Consider the following 27,898-nt stretch of genomic DNA (forward strand, 5'->3'; position numbering starts at 1 on the left):
TTGCTATAAAAATTAAGGTTGGAAAGTTATTGAAACTTGTGTGATGTTCCCTATGACATGTCATAGTTAGTCCCGTCACTTACCCATGATAAAGGTTGTTGACTAGCTAACGGGAGTAAAAGTATGTGTCAGATACAGATTGCTGATACCGTTTATTAGTTTAGTCAGTCTTCCATTTTCTGGGCTTGGGCTTGGGAGTAATCCCGTAGTCCAGTCTGGCAGTCTGTCCGGTATTATTGACTATTGGATACTGAAGCCGGTATTCAAGCAACAAAGTTAGTCATATCCATATGTTACTTCTTTTGGGATTTTACTGCAGTTATAAAAAAGGAGTGGCAACATTTCCTGAAAGTAAAACTGTAGACATCCTATAGTTCGGCCGCTTAGAAAACGACCTGCGCGCTAATGCTAAACCAATGCTGGAGGAGGTCGTTTTCTAAGCGGCCGACCTATAGAAACAAAACAACCCTGGGCCTTTTCGCGCCGCGCAGGTTTATAGGGTACGCCACACCCACCCCCACCGTCGCGAACCACGTGATCTTTTAGTTTTAGTTTCTGCGCAGGTCGTTTTGTTCTTGGGATGTCTTTGATGTTTAGTCTACTACTATTCTACTAGCTTACTAGTCTATAGTCAACTTCTGTTTGTGTAGTGTTTTGAGGAGTACAAATTAAAAAATCTATTCTAAAAATAGAAAAAAAATCATTGATGTATTTAATTACTAACAATCTAATATTAAGTCAAAATTAGCGCAATAGAACCTCACGACTTAAATTTTGCATTATTTCAGTCAATTGCTTCATATGGTTTAATTTATATGGTAGCTCACCTAAAATCCACGAGGTACTCAGTAAAATCTCAGAAAAAAATCATCAGAATAATGTGTAAAGAGGATAGTGAAGCACACTGTAAACCCCTTTTTATTGAATTAAAAATATTGAACATCATTAACTTATACATTTATCAATTATTATTGTTTACTTTTAAGAATAGCTTTAAATACAAAATGAGAAATGAAGTGCACAGTATTCGCATAGATACAACATACTTAGTACCAGAAACTGCAAAAAGATTGATCTGCCTCAGGTACGGTTGGAAAAAAAACTAGATCAGGACATGTTGTGATGCGTATCAGGCTCTTAAATAAATTACCTAAAAACAATCCGCTCTACCGTGTCGAGGATTTTTTTAGCATGTCTGATAAGTTAATAAAAAATATTTGAAATAGGATGTAACTGTGATTTAGATATAAGTTGCAGGAATTTTTAATTTATTACTGTCAAATTTTAAATCTCTTGCCATGGTATGTAACTTTTTTTACTTATTTGCTCGTAGCTCAATTTCAATTTTAACTCTTGTATTATATTGACTGTATTAACTGAATTCCTTGTTATTTATACTATTATTTACCCAAGACTGAATACGAGATGTATTTACCAACAATTTGACCTGTCTATGCATTACATATGTAAAAATGATGAATAAATGTCTTATGTCTTAAGACTCAAAACGTACATAACAGTGTGTTTCAAACTTTACAACCATGGAATCATGAGAAGTCTATTTGTACCATGCATAATCAATGGACGCATCTATGTTGGTATCCACTGAACTGTAGCTGAACGACTACATGGTAAGTAAAAATCTTAAGTTTTTTTCATCAAAAGCGATAATGAATGAAAATGAAAATGTCATAACATATATAACACAACACAAACAAAAACACAACGGGAACGGAACGAGAGAGTCAGAGAACAGACATTTAATTTTTATTTACAATTTTAACGATAACCTATTGAATATTTTCCAGTAATTTTATCTTTCAGCAAGTAATAGGCAAGCTAAAGGACGTGAATTTAGAAAATTGTTCTTGACTCCAGAATGGTGATAGGCATAAATGTGTGTTTACAATTTATGTGACCTGACTTTACAATGTGGTTGGGAAGGGAATTTTTAAATTTCATTTTTTTGCAAGGATTATGATTTTATCCTTTATTTGGAAGGTAAGTGGGAACCCTAGTCTGTGGTGAAACTAGTGAAATATTCTATTAAGTTAACTCACTTAGGCCTATGTCTGATTTAGACCTAAACTTAGGCTTTTAATATGACTAAAGCCATAAGTTAAGTTGAAAGATGCATTTTTTACGTGATTTTATATAGGCTAGTTGTTATAACATCCTTTTAAGAATTTTAATGGATCTAAACTCACTAAACGATATAGATTCCAAGGTCTAAACTTAGTCCGACTGCACTTTAGGGGTACACTTCCATATCTGTTGGCACTAATATCGAATGAGTACTTTTTATCGATAGGCCTATATCGATAAAAAGTACTCATTCGATAGTTTGGTTAGTTAGGTTAGGTTATATATCGATTAATCGATATATCGATAAAAAGTACTCATTCGATATAAAAAGTACTCATTCGATATTAGTGCCAACAGATATGGAAGTGTACCCCACTTTAGTTAACGTCCTACACTAATTTGAATGAAACAAGCGGATGAAAATATTGATTTATCGATTGTTTCATTCAATATATCGTTTGGTTAGTTAGGTTAGGTTAACCTTACCTAACTAACCAAAAGATACAGTACATAACTTAGAATAATATAGATATAACTTATCGATTGATATTTTCATTTGAATGAGTGTAGGACGTAAAGTAAAGTGCAGCCTAACTTATGACGAAGCATTGCAATTTGCATTGGCCAAGAATTTTCCCAACTTCGATTAAGTAGCTGCCTACTGTAGCCTAGGCCTAAGTATCTTATCACCATTGGTGGATATAGGGTAACTTACTTGCGACCCTTCGTCAGAATAAGTTGATTGGCTCCCGTCCCTTATTTAGAACTTCCTCGATATCGTGACAAAATTGTGAATGTCTCCCCATTGGGACACTTTTGTCACCTGCAATCGCAGCAAAATCTTGTATGTATCTGCCGCAATCACAGGACATCATCAGGGATCACGGGACATCATAATCCTCATCACCAATTGTGGTAAAATATTAATTTTGAAAATAATGAAAATTCATTTTTTTTTGGCTAAACACTATTGTCCCCTTTTGATTGCAGGGCCCAGTGGTATACCTGTTACTGTCTAAGCTATCACCTTCGATATGAATCTGGCTTCTGATATCCTACTGGCTAAATTGACTAAGTTAAAATTAATGTCATATTAATCGGTCTTAGCTAAATTTTAAGATTGGATTGATAGGTACCGTAGTCCTGGATGCATACCAGTATTAAGCTTTAACAACTCAAACCTAAGATAAAATAAACAAACAACTTTAATAGGATGTTTTAGCGAACTATTCTTATTGTTTTTATTTATTTCATGTGACTGGTAAAATAAAATTAAGTTAACTTAGTTGTAATGTAGGCCTATATAGAACCCAATCAAAATCTCTACATCGATATTTAACACGATAACTCAGATTCTCTGTGGAACTGTGAAAAGTAATACTGGGTGCGATAAGCTGAAGTGTTACCGGTAGTATATTTTAGAACACATTATAACTTAGTTGTTTTTGGTATGGATTGGTCATACATTTGGATTAGTGGGATTCAGACTATAAGGGTCGCCACAGATCTTGACAGATGGATTGGCGAGCGTTGGGATGGGCGCGGGGAGGAGTGCGGGTACTTTCCTGAAAACGTTGGTTTCCTACAACTACTGCCCGTGCAACAATAAGTGTGGACTCGAGTGTACGGTATCACACCCACACCTTCGAAATGGTTCGTTCAATTTTGACGAGAACCCTATCAAATTTAAGAAAGTATTGTCAAATGTTATATTACAAAGTTTCAAATTTGTACACAGTTTGTTAAATTTATATCACTAAAAGTTAAAAAATCTGTGGTTTCGAAATTTTGGAGTTATTTAAAAATCATATAATTATTACAATATATATACACACATACAAATCGACGAATATTGGGGTGATTTACAACAATTTTTGTTCTGTCAAGTTTCAGAAATATAACATTATGATCTATTTTCTCGTAAATTGTGTAAACCTTTTTAACTTTGTTATCTTGTAATAAAAACTCCCGCTTAAAATAAATTGGACTATCAATCGATCGTATGAACAAGAAACATGGTGTCTAAAGAAACGAATTAATAGTCTAGTGATCTGAAATGAACTTGTGTTTTTGTAAAACATTTTTATTGTCGCACTTTGGGGTTTAAAGAAGAAGCTAGACAGTGGAATGAAAATAATTTCATAGTGCCAGTGAAAAGGTGCCAGGAAAGATGTTCCAGAGCAACGGGTGTTTCTGTAAGTACCATACACCGGATTACAAAAGAAGCTGTAAAACTAAATAACACTCCCCCTGGTGAGACTGCTTCATTTTTGACACCAGATAAAAAACGAGAAATTAAAAAGAATATTACAGAAATGGATGAGTTTAACAAAGCAGTTGTTAGGAGAACTGTACATAATTTCTATGTATCTGACAAATGTGTCCCGACAGTTGAGAAGTTGCGATTGAGACTTTCCGAAGCCATCGATTTCAAAGGCTCCAACACAAGTCTGAGGCGAATTTTGAAAGAACTGGGTTTCAAGTGGAGAAAGACTAGGAATAACAGAAGAATCCTGATTGAAAGAGAAGATATAAGAAACAAAAGGATAAATTTTATTAGGCAAATGAGGCAATTTAGAAGGGAAGGCCGACCAATAGTGTACACCGACGAGACGTATGTGGTAACCAATCACGTTACTCCAAGTTCATGGCAGGATAGTACAAATGGTGGACTTCATGTTCCAGTTGGTAATGGAGACCGTCTAATCATCGTACACGCAGGTGGAGAAGATGGTTTTATACCAAACACATTTCTCCAGTGGAAAGCCAGCCAAAGTACAGGGGACTATCACAAAAACATGAACACTGTTAACTATGAAAAGTGGGTACAAGAAAAACTGTTGCCAAATCTGAAACCAAGATCGGTAATTATTATTGATAATGCCTCTTATCACAATGTGACACTGGATAAAATCCCCACAAAAAGTTCTCTAAAGGCGGACATGCAGGCCTGGTTGACTCAACACAACATAGATTTCACACCGACAATGTTTAAGGCAGAGCTTCTCAACCTAATCCAGCAAAATAAACCACCAACGAGATACAGTCTAGACGAAATCTTAGAGGGGAATGACAGTGGTCATACGGTTCTTCGTCTGCCTCCATATCACCCTGACTTGAATGCCATCGAACTCATCTGGTCTCAGATCAAGGGTTATGTAGCTGAACGCAACACTCAGTTTAACATGAACAGTATTATGAGATTAGTTGAAGCGAAGGTATCTGAAATCGGTGCCAGTGAGTGGAAAAAGTGCTGCAGTCACGTGAAAAGTATTGAAGATCAGTATTTTGAGAGAGAACAATTAATTGACGAGTTCCATGATGCTGTTATTGTTGATTTAGGACAAAGTGACAGTGAGGACAGTGAAGGTGCAGATGAACCATCTGAAGGAGAAGAGATGGACCTTTCTGGGATAGAGGAATTGTAAATTTGAAGTCCGGAAATTAATTGATGTAAGTAATGACCATATTGATGTTATTAACATTGTTAGTGTACTTGTTAATTTTTTTACGCCATGACCGCTTTTCATAATGAGATATTACTGGACGTATTAATACTTGAGTTGCATTGAATTGGGCTCGAACGCACCTATATAAACTCCAAAAATAACATTTAAACCTGATTTTTCTGTATAATATTGGATATATTACAATACCAACTTCTTCAAACAAATTATGTTAGCTTTAGGGCAGTGATCACTTTATGACATCCAAATCCGATAAATATATAAACATATAAATGGGATAGTTAATTTAAATTTATTCATGATAAATAATGTTTAATCGTTATACAACCTTACAATCGTATAGGCTATACGCTTCTCTGAGCCGTAGACAGCACGACGTATTAGTCAATCGAATGAAGGAATAAAAATTCGATTGAGGAATAAAAATAATATTGAAAATAATCGTTTTATATCGTCTTTAAATTTCAAGTCATTTGTTGTAAATTTTGACTCAACTCGGCAATTACTAAACATACGTCTTTAGAGAAAAATTAAAATGTGAAAATTGGCCGATTTACTCCAAATTTTACATAAAAATACTCGAAATTTCAAGGTAAATCTCATTATCACTATTATTCTCAACTATTTTTATTACTTAAGAGAATTATTTTATGGTATCAGATTCCTTACTGAGTGCGACCGAGCGGCACTAATGAGGGTCGAGCCGCCCTCAGTGGTGGACAATAGGTGGCTTTACGACGCGACCCTTATCACTGGTCCTACGATAGCTTGTTGAAAACTTGTAGGATGTGTAATGACTCAAAATTCAATGTTTATAATTATAGTCCTTATTTTATTTTCAAACTCAATCTTGTTATATTTTCAATATTTATCCATGTCCATTTTTAATATTATTAAAACCATATTGTCTCAACATATATATAATTTACTATCAAAATTTATTCATTGGCTTATCCAAAATTATTATTCAAAAACAAATCCTCCAATCAGAACACCATCCATCTGGGTTCAAGATTACCTATTAATAAAATTCAACCATGTTTTTATTTATGTGAACCCCATAACTTGATATGATTTACAACAATGAAAAGGAGAGTGCAGTTTAGCTATTCAAGAAGAGCACATAGAAACTATATTAGTTGTGAAATAAATTATGAAAATATAAAGTAAAGTATTGGCAAAATATCCAAATTAAGTTAACCGAAGAAAGAAGAATTTAAGCCTTTAAACTAAGAAGAAAATTATTATTACAGAAGATTGGTGAGAACATTCCATTTATTAACTCAGACTAACTTATAGACTCCTCAAGCATCCATTTGGACCCTATTTACCTCCATTAATTAAAATCAAAATCCTTCCTATTTAATTTATTGTTTTTGAAAGATTATTAAATTTATAATTTACCATACTCATTGAAAATTTAAATTGGAAATCTTTTGATTCGGCCAGCACGAATCCCCACCCCTGAACAATTTTTTTGTAACCCTATATTAATCATTTAACTTATGTACCATTAAACCTCATGCTTTAAAACCTCTGTCCTCAAATTATTATTGTTTAAGATAAGATTAGAATATAAACCATAGTAAGGGTTTATTTCAATGGCGCCCAACGTGGGGCTTGAATCAAAAGATTTCATAATCGTATGTTGAGACAATCTAAAATAGGCTAATAAATACCAATAGGCTAATAGGCTACTTACGTATGTTAGGCCTACTCTTAAATAGTTAGGTAGGATTAAGAATCCCGATTTCCCACAACTTATGTCCCACCAATATTAGGTACTAACTAAACGACTTGTAATTCTAAAAATAAATAGGCTACTATAAGGTAAAACAGATTTATTTCATGTCGTAAAGCTTAGGCCTAGCTCATTATTGTTATAACGATACCCAACTTGTCCTATAATATCCCTGTTCCCTTACACCGTCGTAAACAAAATGGCTAACAACGATAACGATAATCACTATAATTTGAGACAACCGAGACGTTATCCTGCATTATCATTTCAACAACACGAATCAGACGAATCGTCAAATCTGTCAACAGAAGAAATGGAAAACCTAACCTATGTAGAAGGCCAAGATGAATCTAACACCGGTTCGGGTTCGGAACGTTTCAATCCCAGTGGACCCAGTGTCGAAGATTTGAACCGGAACGAGAGCGACCAATCAGAATCAACGGACCGGGCCGAGATTATTGAAGTACACCAAAGACCCGCAGCCAATCAAAGCACACATTCACAGTCAGCTGATATTAGAACCACATCGACACACGGAATCATCCGAGGGTTAACGAAGACGCCCGAAGCAAGTTTCCAGCTGTTAGAGACCGAGTCTCCGACCATTGAAAACCGTCCCAATGACGTAATACCAACGTTCACACACGCAACTTCTCAACCACCTGAAGTTAAAGCTACGCAAACTACTGAACAACCGGATTTGAACAAAATATTTAATTTTCTAGAACAGTTTAACACTAAACTTGATCAAACCAACACACAACTAAACCAAAAATTAGATCAGACCCGAATAGAGCTAAACCGTGAGATAAAATCATGTCAAAAAATTCTAACAGAACAAATAAATGACATTAGAACAACACAAAGTGAATTTCGCCAGGAATTAAATGTCCTAAAAGCTAACCAACAGTCCCAAAATCAAGAAAACAAAGAATTTCAATTTCAAATCACAAATCAAATTGACGAATCAAAAATAAATATCCAGACATTTGTAACTAATAACTTGGAACAACAAGAACAAAAGTTAGAACAAAATATGAAAGCATTAGTGCTACAAACAAAAACCGACAGTGAAAATATTGCTAAATATTATGCACAATCCATCCACAATGAAATTGTTCCTAAATTACACATACAAAATAATCTTATCCAAGAACAACAAAACGAAATTAAAACTATTACTGAAACTCTAAACAAATGTGAAAGTGAAGTACAGTCACTAAAACTGAAACATCATTCACCAATCCGGAACGACAATCCTATTCAAATCATATGTTCGGGATCTGACCCAATGGAAAGACAAATCCCTAAATTCAATGGAAGAACTATAAATCCAAATGAATATCTACAAAAACTTAAACGGTTCTACGCCAAAAGGATAGAAAGAAATCCTAATAACGACCCTGTTGAAATTCTGAAAGATCTGCTCGACGTCAGTTTTGAAGGACCAGCGTCCAGATGGCTTCAACTGGTTAAGGCAGACATTAACAGTTGGGAAAGATTCTCCGAAGAATTCACCATGAAATACTGGAGCCGTGAAGTACAAAGAGGAGTACGTAGCAAGATTGAAGCCGAACATTACAAACCTAATGGAACGCTCAACAGAACTGAATATTTTACTGAGAGAGTCCTATTGCTACAGTCTATTACACCACAAATGACTGAAGAGGAAATAGTGATCCTGTTAAGCGAACGATTTGATCAACTCATCCAAGATAGCATTCAAGTACAGAACGTGACAACAATTCGAGCATTCGAAAGACTTCTGCAAAAAGAAGATATCCGAGATGGACCCAAAAGGAGCAAACCTGCGAACTACCATAATATGGACAGGGTGTCTACCAGTCGGGAATTCCGGGAAAATCGGGAAAAAGTCGGGGATTTTGAAGGGTCGGGAAAAGTCGTGAAAAAGTCATGAATTTCGGCCGAAAGTCGGGAATAATCTAACCTTTCAAAATTAGGGATGAACGGGTCCCAAAACTTTAAAAAAATGTTCTGGATCTTATATTCCTGATCATTGGGACGGGATTACATTTAAGGGGTGGGGGATGAAACGAAAATGCATCGGAATTCCAATTCGATTCAGTGATGATCAAAATAACGATTTGAATCATGGGCATTCAGTGTCCATAATATACGTTTTTGAATCAGCATCCATACATTATGGAATCAGTATCTATATACGGTATTGAATCAGTATCCATATACGTTATTGAATCATTATCCAAATAGCTTTTTGAATCAGTGTCTATACGTCATTGAATCAGTATCCATATACGTAGTTGACTGTTACATTGATAATGTTACTTTGACTATCAGTATCCATATAACTTATTGACATTATTCAAATGATTGACATTAATTATATAAGCTATTCATTGAGATGAGACATTGCTTAGCCATACAAGTTATTGCCATCCAAGTACATGGCATACACTGAGACATTGCTTAGCCATACAGGTTATTGCCATCCAAGTACATGGCATACACTGAGACATTGCTTAGCCATACAGGTTATTGCCATCCAAGTACATGGCATACACTGAGACATTGCTTAGCCATACAAGTTATTACCATCCAAGTACATGGCATACACTGAGACATTGCTTAGCCATACAAGTTATTACCATCCAAGTACATGGCATACACTGAGACATTGCTTAGCCATACAGGTTATTGCCATCCAAGTACATGGCATACACTGAGACATTGCTTAGCCATACAGGTTATTGCCATCCAAGTACATGGCATACACTGAGACATTGCTTAGCCATACAAGTTATTACCATCCAAGTACATGGCATACACTGAGACATTGCTTAGCCATACAAGTTATTACCATCCAAGTACATGGCATACACAGAGACATTGCTTAGCCATACAAGTTATTACCATCCAAGTACATGGCATACACTGAGACATTGCTTAGCCATACAAGTTATTACCATCCAAGTACATGGCATACACTGAGACATTGCTTAGCCATACAAGTTATTACCATCCAAGTACATGGCATACACAGAGACATTGCTTAGCCATACAAGTTATTACCATCCAAGTACATGGCATACACTGAGACATTGCTTAGCCATACAAGTTATTACCATCCAAGTAGCTACATGGCATACACTGAGACATTGCTTAGCCATACAGGTTATTGCCATCCAAGTACATGGCATACACTGAGACATTGCTTGACCATACAGGTTATTGCCATCCAAGTACATGGCATACACTGAGACATTGCTTGACCATACAGGTTACTTCATAATGTAGTTGTTTTTCTAAACCACGTTAGCTAATCAATAAAAGGTTACATTACCTGTCAGTCGAGACTCGGCAAGAGAGATGCTTGCATCATATTACATCCTGTTCGGTTTTTTAATAGTAGGCCTACATGTATTTAATGTTCGTTTTGTGTATGTGTTCTATTTTAAACTTTGACGTGACCATGTGTGTCGAAAAACCAAGATTTTAACCTTCAAGTTCTGGATCTGATGATGGCAATATATTTGCCGAAACGTACGTAATCCTACTGGATTAACAAAACCCACAAGGCAGTCTGCAGGTAATGTAACCTTTTATTGATCATACAGGTTATTGCCATCCAAGTACATGGCATACACTGAGACATTGCTTGACCATACAGGTTATTGCCATCCAAGTACATGGCATACACTGAGACATTGCTTGACCATACAGGTTATTGCCATCCAAGTGCATGGCATACACTGAGACATTGCTTAGCCATACAGGTTATTGCCATCCAAGTACATGGCATACACTGAGACATTGCTTGACCATACAGGTTAATGCCATCCAAGTACATGGCATACACTGAGACATTGCTTCGCCATACAAGAAGTTATGTATACCTTGTAGTTCTGATTCTATCCTCTTATTTTATCAATGTAAACCAATTGAAAGATTCAGTATTTAAATCTTACAAAGGTTTTTATTTGTTTACACCCAAACATATCTTAATTTATAAAATGAATAAAATAAAATAGGTAACATACTTAACAACATGATGCTGCAAGTAAAAATTATGAAATAGGCAAGAAGCTCACTGATATTTCCAGAAATACTGGTTCTTCTAATGTATGATTGAAAACAGATATTTCACTCCACTGAGAAGTATGAATATAAAAATTCCATGTTGCTTCGAATCGAGTTACATCAACATTTTTTTAAATCAAATCGTTGCTTTGAGTTGAAATGTTTTGCTGCTTCACACACACCTACATTTAATACGGGATTTTCTTGGCATGTGATACGTTTCGATCGTCAGTGATTTTGCTGGGTCGTAAGTGACAACATATGTTGACGAAGGTACCGTGACCGCGAGACGGAAAAAGGTGTAGTAACATGGAGAATGGACCGAGTTTTTGGTCGGGATTTATATAAAAATGGTAATGAAAAGTCGGGAAAAAGTCGGGAATTCCATTTGAGAAATCTGGTAGACACCCTGATGGATCACCGACCAAATAGTCCTACACATCGTAACAAGACTCCACCATATAGCTCTGATATTAACCATCGAGCCTATCAACCAAAAACATCATCTTATGCTATACGGACACCACACCAAGAACATCAAGAACCTAGAGAACACCAATATCAGCCATACAACCGTTTCAGACATGATCCTCGCAAAAACTACAATCAAAACCACAGACAGCATCCTTATACCAATACGCTCACTGATCAAAACCGATACCACCAAAGGCCTAATCAATACTATTACAATAACAGCAAACCATATCCTACAAATGAGCAAAAACAAGTATGTGCCATGATAAGTCAAGACAGTCCACATGACACAGCAACACAACAAAGATCTCCAACAAATTTCAACCCCTCATACACCAGCCAGGGAAACGACCCGTCGCTGTAGATGTAAGCCGAGGACCATCAACTACCAACATCATAACAACTACAGCGATATCAACAGCAAATATCCTCGAAAATAATTCTTTAAATAACCCTAACAATTTTTCGATAAATAATATAATGTGTGATCAAGATTTTTTATTAAATGAACCCACTGAAAATAATAAATTTCCTGTATCCAAACCAGTTAAATGCCCTGAAATAGATATTAGAATCAATAATCTCCCAACAAAAGCATTAATCGATACTGGTTCTACAATAACATGTATTTCCGAACAATGTTTCAAAGAGAATCAAAAAATAATTCAACCATTTGAAGAACTTCCTTTGTCTAATACGACAATAACTACAGCTACTGGTGAAAAATCAAAACGTGTTGCAAGAATCATTTATGCCCCTGTAACCATTGAACATCAGACCATCTGGCTTCAATTTCTTATTATACCTAATTTAATTAAACCTGTGATATTTGGTATGGACACATTAACAGAACTCCGACTAAAGATAGATTCTAATGAAAATAAATTAAGTTTAACAATTAATGATACTGATATTAATCTAAAATGTGACATGAGTATTAAAATGGGACAAGTATGTCAAATAGATATAGGCAATTGCCAAAGGCCATATGATAACTACTATAACAATGAAGAAAACTATTTTACAATGTACAAAGAATATCACTTACCCAAGAAAGAACCACAGACCCACAATTACATGAAGACCTTCAAACCGATTTCCCCAATACTTGGACCATCAACATACCACATAAGTGATCTCTACAATGATAAATTATATGGACCCTATCATATATCCTCCATGAAGAAATACATGGAACCGATCTACACACCATAACCGAAGATAGAAGATAAACTGTAATGTGCGCTTAACCCAGTAAACATTGTCGTAAAAAGGAAGAATTTTAAATCATACCCACACAAGCAGTGAGTGAACAAGCCAATTTCTCCAGTTACCTCTGTCCTAATAGTTAAACTATAGTCATAATCACAAATTTAATGTATTTAGTTATAAGAGGTTATCATCAAGCAATCACAAACAACTATTCATTTAATGTATTCCATGGTACCTATAAGAATCATACATCTCTTATATATGTCTCATGTTCATTTCATATTTCAACATTTGTTCATCACTCCATTCATTTATTATGTAAAAAATAAAAAAAATTGTTTTAACCACTTAAATTAATGTTATGTTTTTTAATGTTTGTAGAAGATAGGAGGGGATAGTAATCATTTTGCTATTTTAGAATTATTTTATTGTTATGTTCTTTCCAACTGAAATTTGTTCTAGTTAAACCTTAATGTTAAGTTTGTTAGATTTTTGTTTCAACCCAATTTCATCTCAATATTTGTTATTTGCTGTATAATGTTAAATATATTTTTCGTCATTTAGCGAAAATATGTCATTAAAAATTTAATTACATATTTTCTGAGGGGATATTGTAATGACTCAAAATTCAATGTTTATAATTATAGTCCTTATTTTATTTTCAAACTCAATCTTGTTATATTTTCAATATTTATCCATGTCCATTTTTAATATTATTAAAACCATATTGTCTCAACATATATATAATTTACTATCAAAATTTATTCATTGGCTTATCCAAAATTATTATTCAAAAACAAATCCTCCAATCAGAAGACCATCCATCTGGGTTCAAGATTACCTATTAATAAAATTCAACCATGTTTTTATTTATGTGAACCCCATAACTTGATATGATTTACAACAATGAAAAGGAGAGTGCAGTTTAGCTATTCAAGAAGAGCACATAGAAACTATATTAGTTGTGAAATAAATTATGAAAATATAAAGTAAAGTATTGGCAAAATATCCAAATTAAGTTAACCGAAGAAAGAAGAATTTAAGCCTTTAAACTAAGAAGAAAATTATTATTACAGAAGATTGGTGAGAACATTCCATTTATTAACTCAGACTAACTTATAGACTCCTCAAGCATCCATTTGGACCCTATTTACCTCCATTAATTAAAATCAAAATCCTTCCTATTTAATTTATTGTTTTTGAAAGATTATTAAATTTATAATTTACCATACTCATTGAAAATTTAAATTGGAAATCTTTTGATTCGGCCAGCACGAATCCCCACCCCTGAACAATTTTTTTGTAACCCTATATTAATCATTTAACTTATGTACCATTAAACCTCATGCTTTAAAACCTCTGTCCTCAAATTATTATTGTTTAAGATAAGATTAGAATATAAACCATAGTAAGGGTTTATTTCAGATGGCTAGTAGTGCCGATTCATCGGTCAAGATCTATGGCGACCCTTATAGCAGAACTGTGTTGCATTATTTGTAGCTATAGACCCTACGCTCATAGGCGTCATGAAATATTTTAGTTCCAATTTTTTTTTATAGTTTTTCATAGGTTATTATGTTGTATTTAATTTGTTCCAGATCAGTGTTGCTATTGATGCAGCCTGCTTTCTTCTATTTTTTGTTACGGCTCAAGCATTATTGCTCTACTCCTTCGCCCTCATAATTGACAGCAGTGAAGTAAACGACATGGATCCTGAACTATGGTTTTTACGAGATATTTTGGTATCAATGGGTCTTATTCAAGTATCAGATTGAATATTTGAGACTCAGGTTTTTGACACCATGAAAGGCACGATGAAAGGATTCAAGGTGTCAGATGCGAAACGATCTAGAATAGTCGGAGTGGCCTGTAAAACCTTAGAAGAGTTGGTCAATAAAGGGAGAACAAAGCTACAGGTACGATTTATATTAGGTACTTGGATACTGAAATATTTTTGGGAACTACTAAATTATGACAGAGCTTTGTTTAGGCTTTGTTGTTAGCTTGTTACCTACATTTAAATCATAATAAATAAGCACAAAGTTTTAACAACATTTTAGTACAGTATCTATATATTTAATACACAGTTGTAACACTGTTTTCTCAGTAATTACTGGACCGATCTACAAGATTTATGTCTCAAATTAAAGGGGATAGTGTGTAGATTTGCCGAACTTCCTTAGAATTTACGTTTTTTCTAAGGGCTACGACCTACAGCCCTTTAAAGGTCGAGTCAATACAATTCTTATTGAAGAATATAATACACAGTTTATAAATTATTCGTCAGCTGTTTTAATGTTTGTCAGACATTTGTTATTATTTTTATAACCTCACTTTCAGTATGCAATTATTAAACTTGGAGTTTCTGTTTATAAACACACGATTTTGATCAAGGAAAGTGTATTTGTTAACTTATTTTTGAAATGTTTTAGTTTTCCTGCAAAGTGATCTGAAGGAAAATGGTAATTGAGTTTAAGTTTGAGTATGGAATGTGAAATAATACCCATAGTAGGGAACGGAAACTTATTGTTTTGATCAATATAATTTATTCTCTACGCCCACCAGAATAATCATGGGGAAATCCGCTCTGCAAGTTGTACATATAATTGCTAATGAGTGGGAAACATACAAACATTATATAGTAGGTGACGAATCTTACTCAAGATCAGTGTTAGACGTTCAGTGGTACCAAACTTTACCTTCTCAATGTGGCTGGGATACGTGGAATTACAATATATCAGTGATTTTTTTTTTCAAGTACACAGGGAAGTTGCTTGAGAAACTGTGACTTACCATTCGGTTCTGGCGAAGAAGTATGTGACTTGATGTTTAATGGTAATGTTGACTCCGGTCATTATAGCGTTATAAAACTTTATCATTAACCCCAGGGTGTGAAAAGTACAAAAAGAAAAAGAAAAGGTAATCATTAACCGGGCGTAAAGAGACATACCGAACGAAAAAAATTGTAGAGAACCATCGAACTAAAAAGGTAACGAGCGGTGTTAGTGTTAAATGTGCTCTGGGAGTCCCTACAAAAAAATACCAACTCTTTTGAATTGGGGTCGTTAGATTGGATTTGTCACTACTTCAAATCTATGAATTTCGAGTCAGAACAGACTAACTGGGACACAAAAATGTTTTAGTTTTCCTGCCAAGTGATCTGAAGGAACGTGGTAATTGAGTTTAAGTTTGAGTATGGAATGTGAAATAATACCCATATTAGGGGACGGAAACTTATTGTTTTGATCAATATAATTTATTCTCTATAGCCACCAGAACAATCATAGTGAAATCCGCTTGCAAGTTGTACAGATAATTGCTAATGATTGGTAAACATACAAACATGTTATCGTAAGTGATTAATCTTACTCAAGATCGGTGTTCGACATCCAAATTTTACCTTCTCGAGATGGCGAGTACGCTGGGATATTTGGAACTACAATTTATCAGTGAACTATACCCTAACTATATTTTTTCGAGTAGGCCTACACAGGGAAGTTGCTTGAGAAACTGTGACTTACAATTTCGGTTCTGGCGAAGAAGTATCTGACTTGATGTTTAATGGCAATGTTGACTCGGGTCATTATAGCGTTACACAACTTTATCATTAACCCCAGGATGTGAAAAGTACAAAAAGAAAAAGAAAAGGTAATCATTAACCGGGCGTAAAGAGACATACAGAACGAAAAAAAACATGTAGAGAACCATCGAACTAAAAAGGTAAAGAGCAGTGATGGTGTTAAATGTGCTCTGGAAGTCCCTTCTAAAAATACCAATTTTTTTGAATTGGGGTCGTTAGATTGGATTTGTCAGTACTGCAAATCTATGAATTTTGATTGAGTCATAACAGACTAACTGGGACATAAATATTTTTTTCTTATGTTGTCACAAGGGGAAGGTAAAATGAACTCCTTATCAACATTTAGAGTTTAAGGAAAATCTTATCAACGGCGACTATAAAAAAGTATTAAGGGTCAAAAGAGACAAAAAAACTATTTGAGTAAAATATAATACAAATCTGCATTTGAAATGGCCAGTTCTAAGTCTCACTTGAATCAACATCTTTCTGGTAGTGGTAGTCTACATAGTTTTAAAATCCACGACTCCTTTTCCATCAAATTGGACCATTAATACATTGAACAAAGTATGGCCAAAGTTATATATACGTCGTAAACACAGCTTTTACTCACAGTATGGGTCAAAGATTCGTGTAAAGTGACCAACTGCTGATGCGTGATTTACATGTAGGCTAAGTGACTATCTTTATTCTATACAACAAATGTAATGAAAAAAAACGACGAATATAGGAATATACTTGAACAAATTATCTAAATATCATAAATAGCTGCTTATTAGGTTATCAGCATTGCCCAGTTCATATACTATTTATTTTTCAAATGAAACTCGAATTAATATAAAACATTCATTTGGTTAAAATAATATATCGGTTTGATTAACATAAAATAGTTTATACAGGCAAACTATCAGTTCTATTTCATGTAAAAATTAAACAACCCCTAAATAAAATACAAAGATAAACAGTATTTGTTAATTATTATTTCTTTTATTGCTGACAATATTCCCGTGGCGGAGCACGGGTGGTTAACTAGTTCTTTATAAAGAAAAGCCTGCACATGAAATAAACTAAAATTGCACTTAAATATTTAACCAACAATGGGATTACATTTAATAAAACTTAAGACTTGTTCTTTTCAGATTCCCTCAAAGTCTAATGTTAGAGTTTTTCTACCAGATGGAACGGAAGTAGAGTCTGAAGAGTATTTTGTAACCTTACCAGCACAATCAGTCTTATTGTTAAAACAGGACAATGAAGATTTCTTAACAGGTAAGAAAATATTTGATTTTAGCAAATTTCCCATATTTCCACAAACATACCCAAACCCACCAGCTCTGAGACCACAACCACCCTGAGTAGATTAAACATAAATAAAATACCCTCGCTGCAGCAAACTTACATAGGTACTCAGCAAATTTCCATTTGCCTCATATGACTTTATTCTCTATAAGAATAACTTATTTTATCCGTAACCAGCAACCTTATAAAAACACTTCAAGATAGGCCTACTTAATTGTAATTTTTTTTCTCTCTACAAAATTATTTGGAGAGGAATTGGGAAATTCTATATCTACTAGGGCCAAACAAAATGAGAAAAATTATTTTTATAATCAGTAAAACCCCCTGCAACACACTCTTCCGATAGTCTGATCATGCTGGTTAGCGAAATTGTTCAAATAAACCTAGGTTCACATGTTTACCAAATTAAATCAAAATTGGATAATCTTTATACAATTTATTTTGCAGAAATATACACACACTATATAGGCTACATGCAATTGAACAGATGGTGTTTTTGGCCTGTGGGGACATCAAAATAAAAAAGTGAATTGGTCCCGGGTCTAGGTCTTACCATGAGACATGTGGTAATTTTATTCCGTAGTTATAAAAAAGCTTTCCACACATCTGACGTCTAGTATACGCCTCCACTAGTTAATAGGGAATGAATGATGAAAGTTGAGGTTTGTTTTAGGAAATTTGATACTAAATGTCAATTTAATTTTTCTATGTTAATTGCAGGGGGTGATTTTAATGCAAAGCATCAAGAATGGGGGTCACGTTTGGCTACACCCAGAGGCTACAGCAAATTTACAGCTAAACTTGGATGAAATTTCACATTGGTTTAAAACATGGAGGTTCAAAATTAATGAAAATAAATCAGCACACATTACTTTTACCTTAAATCAGGCTACATGTCCTCCAGTATCCATGAACAATATTCACCTCCCTCAAGTAACAGAAATAAAATACTTGGGCATGCACTTAGATGCAAAGCTTAATTGGAAGGCACATATCTGGACTAAAAGACAACATCTAAATTTAAAAACAACTAAACTTAATTGGCTTCTTGGATCTAAATCAAAACTCAGTACACAAAATAAATTGTTACTGTACAAAACAGTTCTAAAACCAATTAGGACTTATGGTATTCAGCTTTGGGGATCAGCAAGTACCTCAAACATTGAAATTATTCATCGTTACCAATCAAAATTATTACGTAAAATTGTCAACGCTCCTTGGTTTGTTACCAACAGAACACTTCACAATGATCTTCAAATTCGAACAGTCAAAGAAGAAATTACAAAATCTAGTGAAAAATACATTATAAAATTGGAAAATCATTCAAATCATCTTCCACTTAATTTACTGGACAATCACAACACCATTTACAGACTGAAGCGACATACGATATTGGACCTACCATTCAGACTCTGCTAAGTGTTATCAAAATTCTCTTTGTTAGCTAGTGTTGACAGTGGTCAATCACTAGCTCATGTTCTTCAAGTTATTTTTGTATTTTATATCATTTGCTAATTGTTCAACTTGAACAGATTGTAAATTAAATAAAGTTAAAAAAAAACTTAGGCCTACCAATAATTCACATGTTGAATGACATTTTTTTAAATTTTCAGGTGCTGATTTGATTTATAACACACTAAGATATGTCAACATTGATTTTCTCCGGGCTGGTGAAAAAGTTCGAGAGTTTTTTGATGAAAACATCAAAGAAAAAGTTCGAGTTCTGGCTGAAGTTTTGAGTGACAAAAAGAGCACTGATTGCAAAACATTTTTCAGTAGAAAAGATGATGACCCCGACTGGTTTTTGGGTAAGTAGGCTTCCATGGTAGGGATCTTATTCGAAAAATAAATCGTCAATTATTTTCTTGCAGTTCTGAGTTCTCCAACAGTAAATTCCTGCGAACCAGTAAGTTACCTAATAACCTGTCGGTTGGAATTGTTCGGCGAACCAGTGAAAAACTTTTAGGCAAGTTCCACTTAAAACCTATACTGGTGTTATTTATTACTACAAAACTGGGCAGCTTTGATAGTACACAATACATGCATAGTAGGCTAGCCGACAGTAGTGCTAGCTGGCATCCTAGCGTGTCAATCTGTCGTTTAGTACCACTCATAATTTAGAATTTTATTTGAAAAAAAGTCACATAGTTTTTTTAAATTAGTTAGCCTACATTTTTGTATTTCAATTTTATGGTCCTGTAAATTTAGTAGGCTACCTCTTTATGTCACAGTTTTATTTTTGCATATTTTCGCTCCTATTTTTTTACCTGGTATTTCTCAAACTTTGCACCCTTCTGCTCTACGTTATACAGAGTTTGTGAAACTGTACTATAAATGTGGTGTTGTCTGCATGTAGGTACATGGTTTTTCCAATAATTGCATTTTCAGGAGTTTAACTAAGACATTTTTACAGGTCTGGAAACCAACGCAACCACCAAAGAAGCGTTCATGTTCCGCCGAAGTCAGGAAAGAGTACGAGGCTACCTATATAAGACAAAGAGTGACATGAAAAAGTCCTCTTTATACACAAATAATAATGAGTTTAGAGATATATTAGATGACATATTTACAAACCTCTCAAAAACATTAAATAAAGATAAATATTTTGGCTGTTATTTCGACCGTAGTGCTGAAGGAGCTCTGTGTAATGATACTGGCGAGTTTAAATGCTCTGGAGTCTGGAAAAGTAAGGAGTGTTTGTACAATGGAGGGAAAAGCCATTTGATCAACCCCTACACGAGCAGAGAGGAAAGAATTGTCTTTTCAACTTGGAATCTTGATCATTGGTAAGTTTTTTAAATTTAATTGTTTTCAACGTCATTGACATTTTATTGGTTTAACTAAAGGAATAGTGCAAATCTTGATCTTTTTACTATCTAACTTAGACCTAAGAATTCTTTAGTGGCCTACATGAATGTGGGCACAAGAAACAAAAAACTTTATTACTGTATAACTATAACCAACTACTGTATAACCTTTAACCTTATACTTGTACACAAAATATTGGAGTATTTCACAGTCACTGACTGCATTCTCAACCAAGGAAGAGAGATTTTTCTTCAGGCCTAATGGTGGTTAGGAAGTTGTTGTATCCTGAACGTCAACCTGTTGTTAGAAAGTGTCATTAAGTGATTCAATGTGTGATAGCCCAATAATAAACGTCGTCTGGGTCTGGTAACTTGCTTAGAATCAAACCAGCATTCTTCAGATTTGAATTTGAGTACTGTACTGTACTGTAACTTGCAGTTAAAATGAAATCTGTACCTAAATTAGATTTAATATTGAAATTCCAGATTTAAAGGTACAAAATTCAACTATCGTCAGAAACTTATGATTTTTCTGTGTGTGGCAGCATTGAGAGGTCGCGCAGCATCATTCCTGCGTTGATGAATGCCGCAGAGTTTGTCGTCTGCAACAGAGACAAGGACTGTGAGGTGAACGTTCCGTACTTCTACTCACTACTGTTCACCAGCCAGAACCTCAGATTAGTCCACATCGTGTGTCATGACAAAGGGAAACACCACTCCGCTCAGTGTGATCCCAACATGTTTACTGTCAATGTTCAATGGTAAGTTGATTCTGGATACCAAAGTAGACGTCCCACCTTCATGGACCAGTTGTAGCCAATGTATTCAATAAATAACACCCCTGCTGCAGCAAACCTGCCTAAGCGAATTTCCATTTACACTACTAGATTCCCACTACAATATTCCATTAAGTTGTCAGATGTATTTCCTTTCTAAAATAGTCATTAACATTAATTTCAATAGGTTAGGTTTGCAGCTACAGGGAAGCAAATGAGGTGTATTTTTTATACAGAGTGGCGCAAAAAGGATGGTCGGATTTGAACTGCGTAGTATTAGTAGTTGGGGGGAGGTTCGGGTCCACTACTGGCCGTCTGTTAGTCGACCGTGGTACCAAATTTGCAGTGATATGGTGCAGTGGACAGTGGAACACTGCATTTTAGCTGTGGAACAGTTTTTTTTTCAGAAACAGTGAATCTTTTATTTCTTTGCAACGGCTGTTTCGACAACATTTTGGCGTAGCCCGTATGGGACTGGTTCCTATTCGCAGATCACATTACGTTGGGTGACTGCATCTCGGACAACAGGGTCCGTCGTGGTAAATCTACTGGACGGCAGTTACTCGACAAAACATGGAGACCGTATGAGCATCAGTACTTCAAAGTCCACTACTTTCTATTTATATATTTTAAAATTTTTTTATGGTTTTATCAACATAGCCTACTAGCAAATTTGTAACTTACAAGGTTATTTTATGTAATAGGGAGTTTGAAAGTGGCCAGAAACGTAAGTCAGTAAAATTTATGTGTAAAATCATTTGTGTTATGTTTATTTTAAAACCTACCATCCTTTTTGCGCCACCGTGTAGAAATGTTGATAGCTTAGTAATGAACAAAATTGCCCAATTTGATTAAAATATATCCACATTCAAGCAAACTACAACAGCTTAAACTGTTACAGCACAGAATATTGTATGCCCGACTATTTTATGTTCAAATCACTAAAAAGAATTGTCTTATCAGTAGGGGTGTGCGAATAGTGATTTTCAACCTCGAGCCGAGCCGAGCTTTTTCAAAAATTTTCGAGCTCGAGCTTTTTCGAGCCGAGCTTTTTCTAGCGTCGCCTTATCTAAATTATTAAACTTTTTTTTTCTTAAAAAGGTGCATAATAATAATTGTTAAGTAAATTTTTAAATAAACACAATGTTATTTTAATATGTTTAAAAGAGAATTGTCAAGACATCAAATAGTAGATAATCACGATAAGAACTGAACTGAACTAAATTAAGATGCAAGAAATAAAAGGATAATTGAAGGCCTGACGAGATATGCAGTGCAGACTGAGACAATCAGATTGTCTTTCATAACAGAACAGCAACGCGACCTTGAAACAACTAGCAAGTCGATTACATTATTATGTATATTGTAACTACTATGAATATTTAATTCTATTTTGTATAAATAAATACAAAAAAAATTTTAAAACACACGTTATTATTCTTGTTGTTTTCCATGCACAAAATATTTTAGTTTTATCAATCGTATTAATCAAAAAAGAACATAGTTGGTTTGGATCCAAAAAGGTGGAGAGACAAGTAAAAATTAAACTTGCATATTAAAAAAGATATAATTGACATATGGAGGAAATAGACCAAAAACACTAAAATTAATAGAATAACACACAAAGTAAACAAGAAATGAAATAAAGAACACTATGAATTAACACTGTCACTAAATTTTGTTATCTAGAAGGGTCGGCGAACTAATCAATAAATAGCCAAAACCAGTTTCCTCCCCTTCTTGCAGTCTCACCACCACCCCTCCCCCCTAAACCGGGAGGCCCAACACTTTGTCCTTGAAACACCCACGTCCATTGTACCCCTATGAAACAATTAACCCTTACACCCGTGTTGCTGTTTTGACAACAGGTTTATGAATGCGATCACTATTTTTCATTTTCCAGAATTAACTATCAATTATTATTATTTGCTAGTTACAAATAGGAAACTACATCACATTATGGTATTCAATGACCCATGTATTATTATCAAAAATTAACTATTCATTACTTATTTTGATATCAAAATAAGTATTAATAAAAAGCATTCACTACAGCACGCACGACTTATTGATACATATAATCATCAAGGTAACTGTTACTTTATACAAAATAAAATACCCCCGCCGCAGCAAACCTGCAGACTAAGCGAATTTCCATATACACAGCTGGAGTTCCACTAAATTGTTCCCTTAAAATTGTCAGATTTATTTCCTATTTAAACATCATTAATATTGATGAGTACTTAGGTTTGCTGCTACAGGGAAGAAAATAGGGGGGTTTTATTGAAATATTAATAGCTCAGTATGAAGTAAACAAAATTTCAAAATTTCATTAATATATTATGTCCATACACAAGCAAGCTACAACACTGTATTTATTCTCCATAAGAATAACATGGTAATTTTAAATTTACATTATTTTGCGATTTTTCCGTAACCGTTAGGCATGCAACAATGCTTCAATATACTAAATTATTTGTTTTTTTGAGCTCTACAAAATTGTTTACAAAGAAATTACAAAATTTTATGTTTTCAGGGTGAAAAATTAGAAAAACCCATTTTTACCCCATAAAACCCCCCATAAACCCCTGTTCCCATAGTCTGATCATGCTGGTTCGCGAACTCGTTCGAATAAATGTAGGTTTACACGTTTATACCAAATTTCATCAAAATCGGATCATTTTTGCTCGAGTTATCGCGCTAACGGACACATATATAAATATATATATATAAATATATATATATAAATATATATATATATATAAAAATATATATATATATATAAATATATATATATATATATGAATTTGAACGGATGGTGTTTTTGGCCTCTGGGGACCTCAAAACGAAAAACTAAATCGGTCCCGGGTCCAGGTCTTACCATGAGACCTACGGTAATAGCTTATTCCCTATATGGGAAATTCGCTAAAAGGTACACAATTGTGTGGCCAGTCAAACTTTATAAACAAACATTTTATTCTATAAAATACATATGGTAAATAGGAGTTGGTTTAAAGGAAATAAAATACAAAACAGATAATTAATTATTTTGATAAACATTAGAAAGGTTATAGGATTGATTGAACTAAAATAACTGCAGGTAAACTTATAAATAGAAAAGTCTTCAACCACAATCTGTTTAATCAGTACATTGTTAGAGAGAGAGAGAGAGAGAGAGAGAAAGACAGATAGCAGATAGGGGCGTTTGATAAGGAATCTGAAAAAGTAAACAAACAAGGAACAACTACACGACGATACTCGTTTACAGCCTTATTGTGTCGCCCACTACATTTGCACATGTGACCACTTTTTGTTTCTTCCTTATCTTTCATCCGTCCCAAAATAGAATTCCTGAAATTGTTTGTTGGTATAATCTCCCCTCCCACACAAGGCGCAGTGCTCAGTGCGCACTGTAGGTTGTCACGGCAACCGTGTGTCGTCATAGCAACAAGCCAATCACGCACTCGCACTGCGTTGTATTAATGCGATACGAATAGCTGTTAGAAAGACAACGCGATAGGTGGTTGTTTGTCTCTTTCCTATCTCCTCAAAATTACGATTGATAATCATTGCGTCTTGACTGAGCTGAGGTTTGTGCTTATCAAACCTCGAATGCACAATGTAGAATTGTGATAACATTGTTTTCAATTATGACCCAAATTAAGTGTTTTGTCTTAGTATTAAAAGCTCGGCTCGAACTTCGAGCTTTTTCAAAATGCCTCGAGCCGAGCCGAATAATGAAAAGCTCGACCAAAAAGCTCGAAGATTCGAGTACTCGCACACCCCTACTTATCAGTATCATTAGTCATGTCTCTTAACGTTGTACCCGCCACGCGTTGTTACTGAAAAAATTAACTTACTATACACCCTGTACTGTAAAAATTCTGCTATCTCTCTTTTGTATAGGTACTGAATTGTTGGATATTACATAAAGTATGCTATAAATTACATAAGGAAAAGGTTAATAAATACATGTCTAACAATGAATGTATCCACTGAATCTTCAATTTTTTGTTTCAGCAAAACCAAAGACTCGCCGAAAAACAAGAAAGAATGTGGTGAAGGACGAACATTGGTCTGTGCAAAATGAGGTTAACTAGGTTTTGAAGAACCTGAAATAACTGAGTTAGTTAAATGTATAGATTTGACTAGACATTCCATCCCATGTTAAAGTTGTCATCAGTTTTTAAAATCAAAATGGACATAGTTGAAGTGAGCAACTGACAGATTGCGCTGTTGTAAATGAGCAATTTCTGTCAAATACAAAGGGACGGGTGGCGTCGTCCTGTAATCCAGCTACTAGGAGGTCACGAATTATGGATATTTAATAGTAATGCACTCTGGATGTGTTACTCCCTGGTGTGGATTAACGCCCGCACTAGTGAGTACTACGACTATCCACAGTACTATCCTGATAATTAGACCAATTCATCAATACCAAGGCAAAAATGTATTCGGATTCCACTATTAACTCTAGGTCCCTGAGTTGCCATTTGCTGTATGGGATATAAATTAACAGCTGTGTCTAAGGAATATGTCGGTCTTAGTCACTAACAAGACTACAACCACTCATCCTACGTTCGTCCTTCACTCATATTTGGGATAAAATATGCACATAGTAGTGGCGTCCCCATCTTAAATAATTGATTGATTGATTGATCAAATAGGGAGGTGAGTGACCATCCTAGCTATCAGTCTGACCATAGACTAACCAAAACAAATAGACTTCTCATCCCATTGTAAATTTTGAACCTGGGTAACAAAATTTTGTTACTTTTATTTTAGGGTTAATTTCATGATTTGGGCTTTACTGTTTGGTTATATAACTAGGGAACGAGTTATTGTTTATGATTATATCATTTTATTTGGTAAAACAATATTTTAAATGACTGAAATAACAAGAAACAAATTGTAAACAAAACATGACCACTACAGTGCACCGGACAGAACTAACAATAAAATTGGCTTCAGCTGTTCCATAAGGACGATTAATACTCCCCATACTAGCGGAGTATGTTTTATCTATAGTTTGACTGGGTTCAAAAAGAATTCTAAATAACAACCATTGATTGTTAATACACATTGTTAAACGTATTGCTTAAACATTTGTTCTATTTTGATAGAATTTTTTCATTCTTGGTGGAAGATAGTCCAAAACTGTTGAGTATTATAGATATGTAAATCATTTATACTTACGTCTAGGTATTTATCTAGACGTAGAAAAAAAATATTCTGCATTACAAGGAATCAATTGAATAAATAAACAATTTTATATGCATGTTATAGCTTTAGTTTTTAATGCACAGTTAGGATTGTGCAATAAAAAAATGAATTGTTAACGTGCCAAATTGCTATAAAAATCTAGACAGATTTTACAATTAAAATTAATGTGATAATTAGTCATTAGGAAATAAGTACGGATATATGGTGAAGATATTTATATTTTTAGGAGTGAGCGAGCACTCAAGTTATCATGCTTTTAATCAAGTATTTCAAGAACCAATATCGTCTTACTGTCTTGACTGCTCTACATGAAAACTTGAGATACTATCAGAGTTTATTAACCCTTTCAGTGCTATGAAACGATATATCGTTGTTTGAAAAAAACCCTAAGGGATATAGAGAGGAAGGTTATTTAAAAAAAAAATAGCAAAACGGCCATTGGTGACCTGCATGTTCATAGGATACACTACCAACCACTTAGCTAAAAGATTCGCCCAATCCGATGATTTCGAGGTGTATGTCTAAACCAAGGATTATGAACACCTCACTATGCCCAAGTGGTTGTAGTATATCGCTACAAACACACAGGTCACCAATTATTTGCCACACAGGACGGGATTCGAACCCGAGCAGACGAATGCCACTGGCCAAGTGACACACGCCCTAGCCTTCTCGGCTATCTGTGCTTGAAGACTGGGGAGTCAAAACCCGGTATTTAAGCTGTCGCCACCGATTGCGAACAGATGGCGCTGCAGATGGTTGTTCAATGCGTTACTAGGTAGCAGCACCAGCTAGTCACGGACTATTTAGATGCAATCTTTTAGTTTTAGTAGTAGTAAATGTGTTCCTGAGACTTTGCTGCAAAACATTAGTTTCCCTAAAATTGCTATATTACAATAACCTCGTCCAACTAAATCAGGGTTAAATTCAATATTAAATTGTAAACTATATGTCTTCTTTTGATTTTGTGAGATTTCGGTTTCAAATAATGCTATCAGAACATAAAAATGTATAGGAAAACCAGGAAAATTACAACAAAAACTAAGTTTTATTTGATGTTTACTACAAATACCGGGATTTATCTTTCTTATATATTTTCTTATTGTGTTATTATTCAAAATTAGCCTAATTAATAAAATAGTGACAACATGACAGTTAAAATTCAACAACGTGTAATG

At 34.5% G+C, this 27,898-nt stretch overlaps 2 protein-coding genes across 2 annotated transcripts; both read left to right on the forward strand.

Annotated features, from left to right (window-relative positions):
- Positions 1-1,789: 1,789 nt before the first annotated feature.
- LOC128994765 (DNA fragmentation factor subunit beta-like) lies at positions 1,790-27,635 on the forward strand. The gene is made up of 7 exons (XM_054419528.1): positions 1,790-2,001; positions 14,637-14,954; positions 17,755-17,884; positions 19,528-19,722; positions 20,328-20,700; positions 21,267-21,482; positions 25,518-27,635. Exons 2-7 carry the CDS (start codon positions 14,841-14,843, stop codon positions 25,585-25,587), a joined length of 1,098 nt encoding a protein of 365 aa, XP_054275503.1. The 5' UTR covers positions 1,790-2,001; positions 14,637-14,840; the 3' UTR covers positions 25,588-27,635.
- LOC128995564 (uncharacterized) lies at positions 4,401-5,513 on the forward strand. The gene has a single exon (XM_054420582.1). It carries the CDS (start codon positions 4,401-4,403, stop codon positions 5,511-5,513), a length of 1,113 nt encoding a protein of 370 aa, XP_054276557.1.
- Positions 27,636-27,898: the final 263 nt, after the last annotated feature.

Source organism: Macrosteles quadrilineatus, unplaced genomic scaffold (genome assembly GCF_028750875.1).
Source record: "Macrosteles quadrilineatus isolate MER2022 unplaced genomic scaffold, UCM_ALF_1.0 Scaffold_5__1_contigs__length_97177068, whole genome shotgun sequence".
Lineage (NCBI taxonomy): Eukaryota > Metazoa > Arthropoda > Insecta > Hemiptera > Cicadellidae > Macrosteles > Macrosteles quadrilineatus.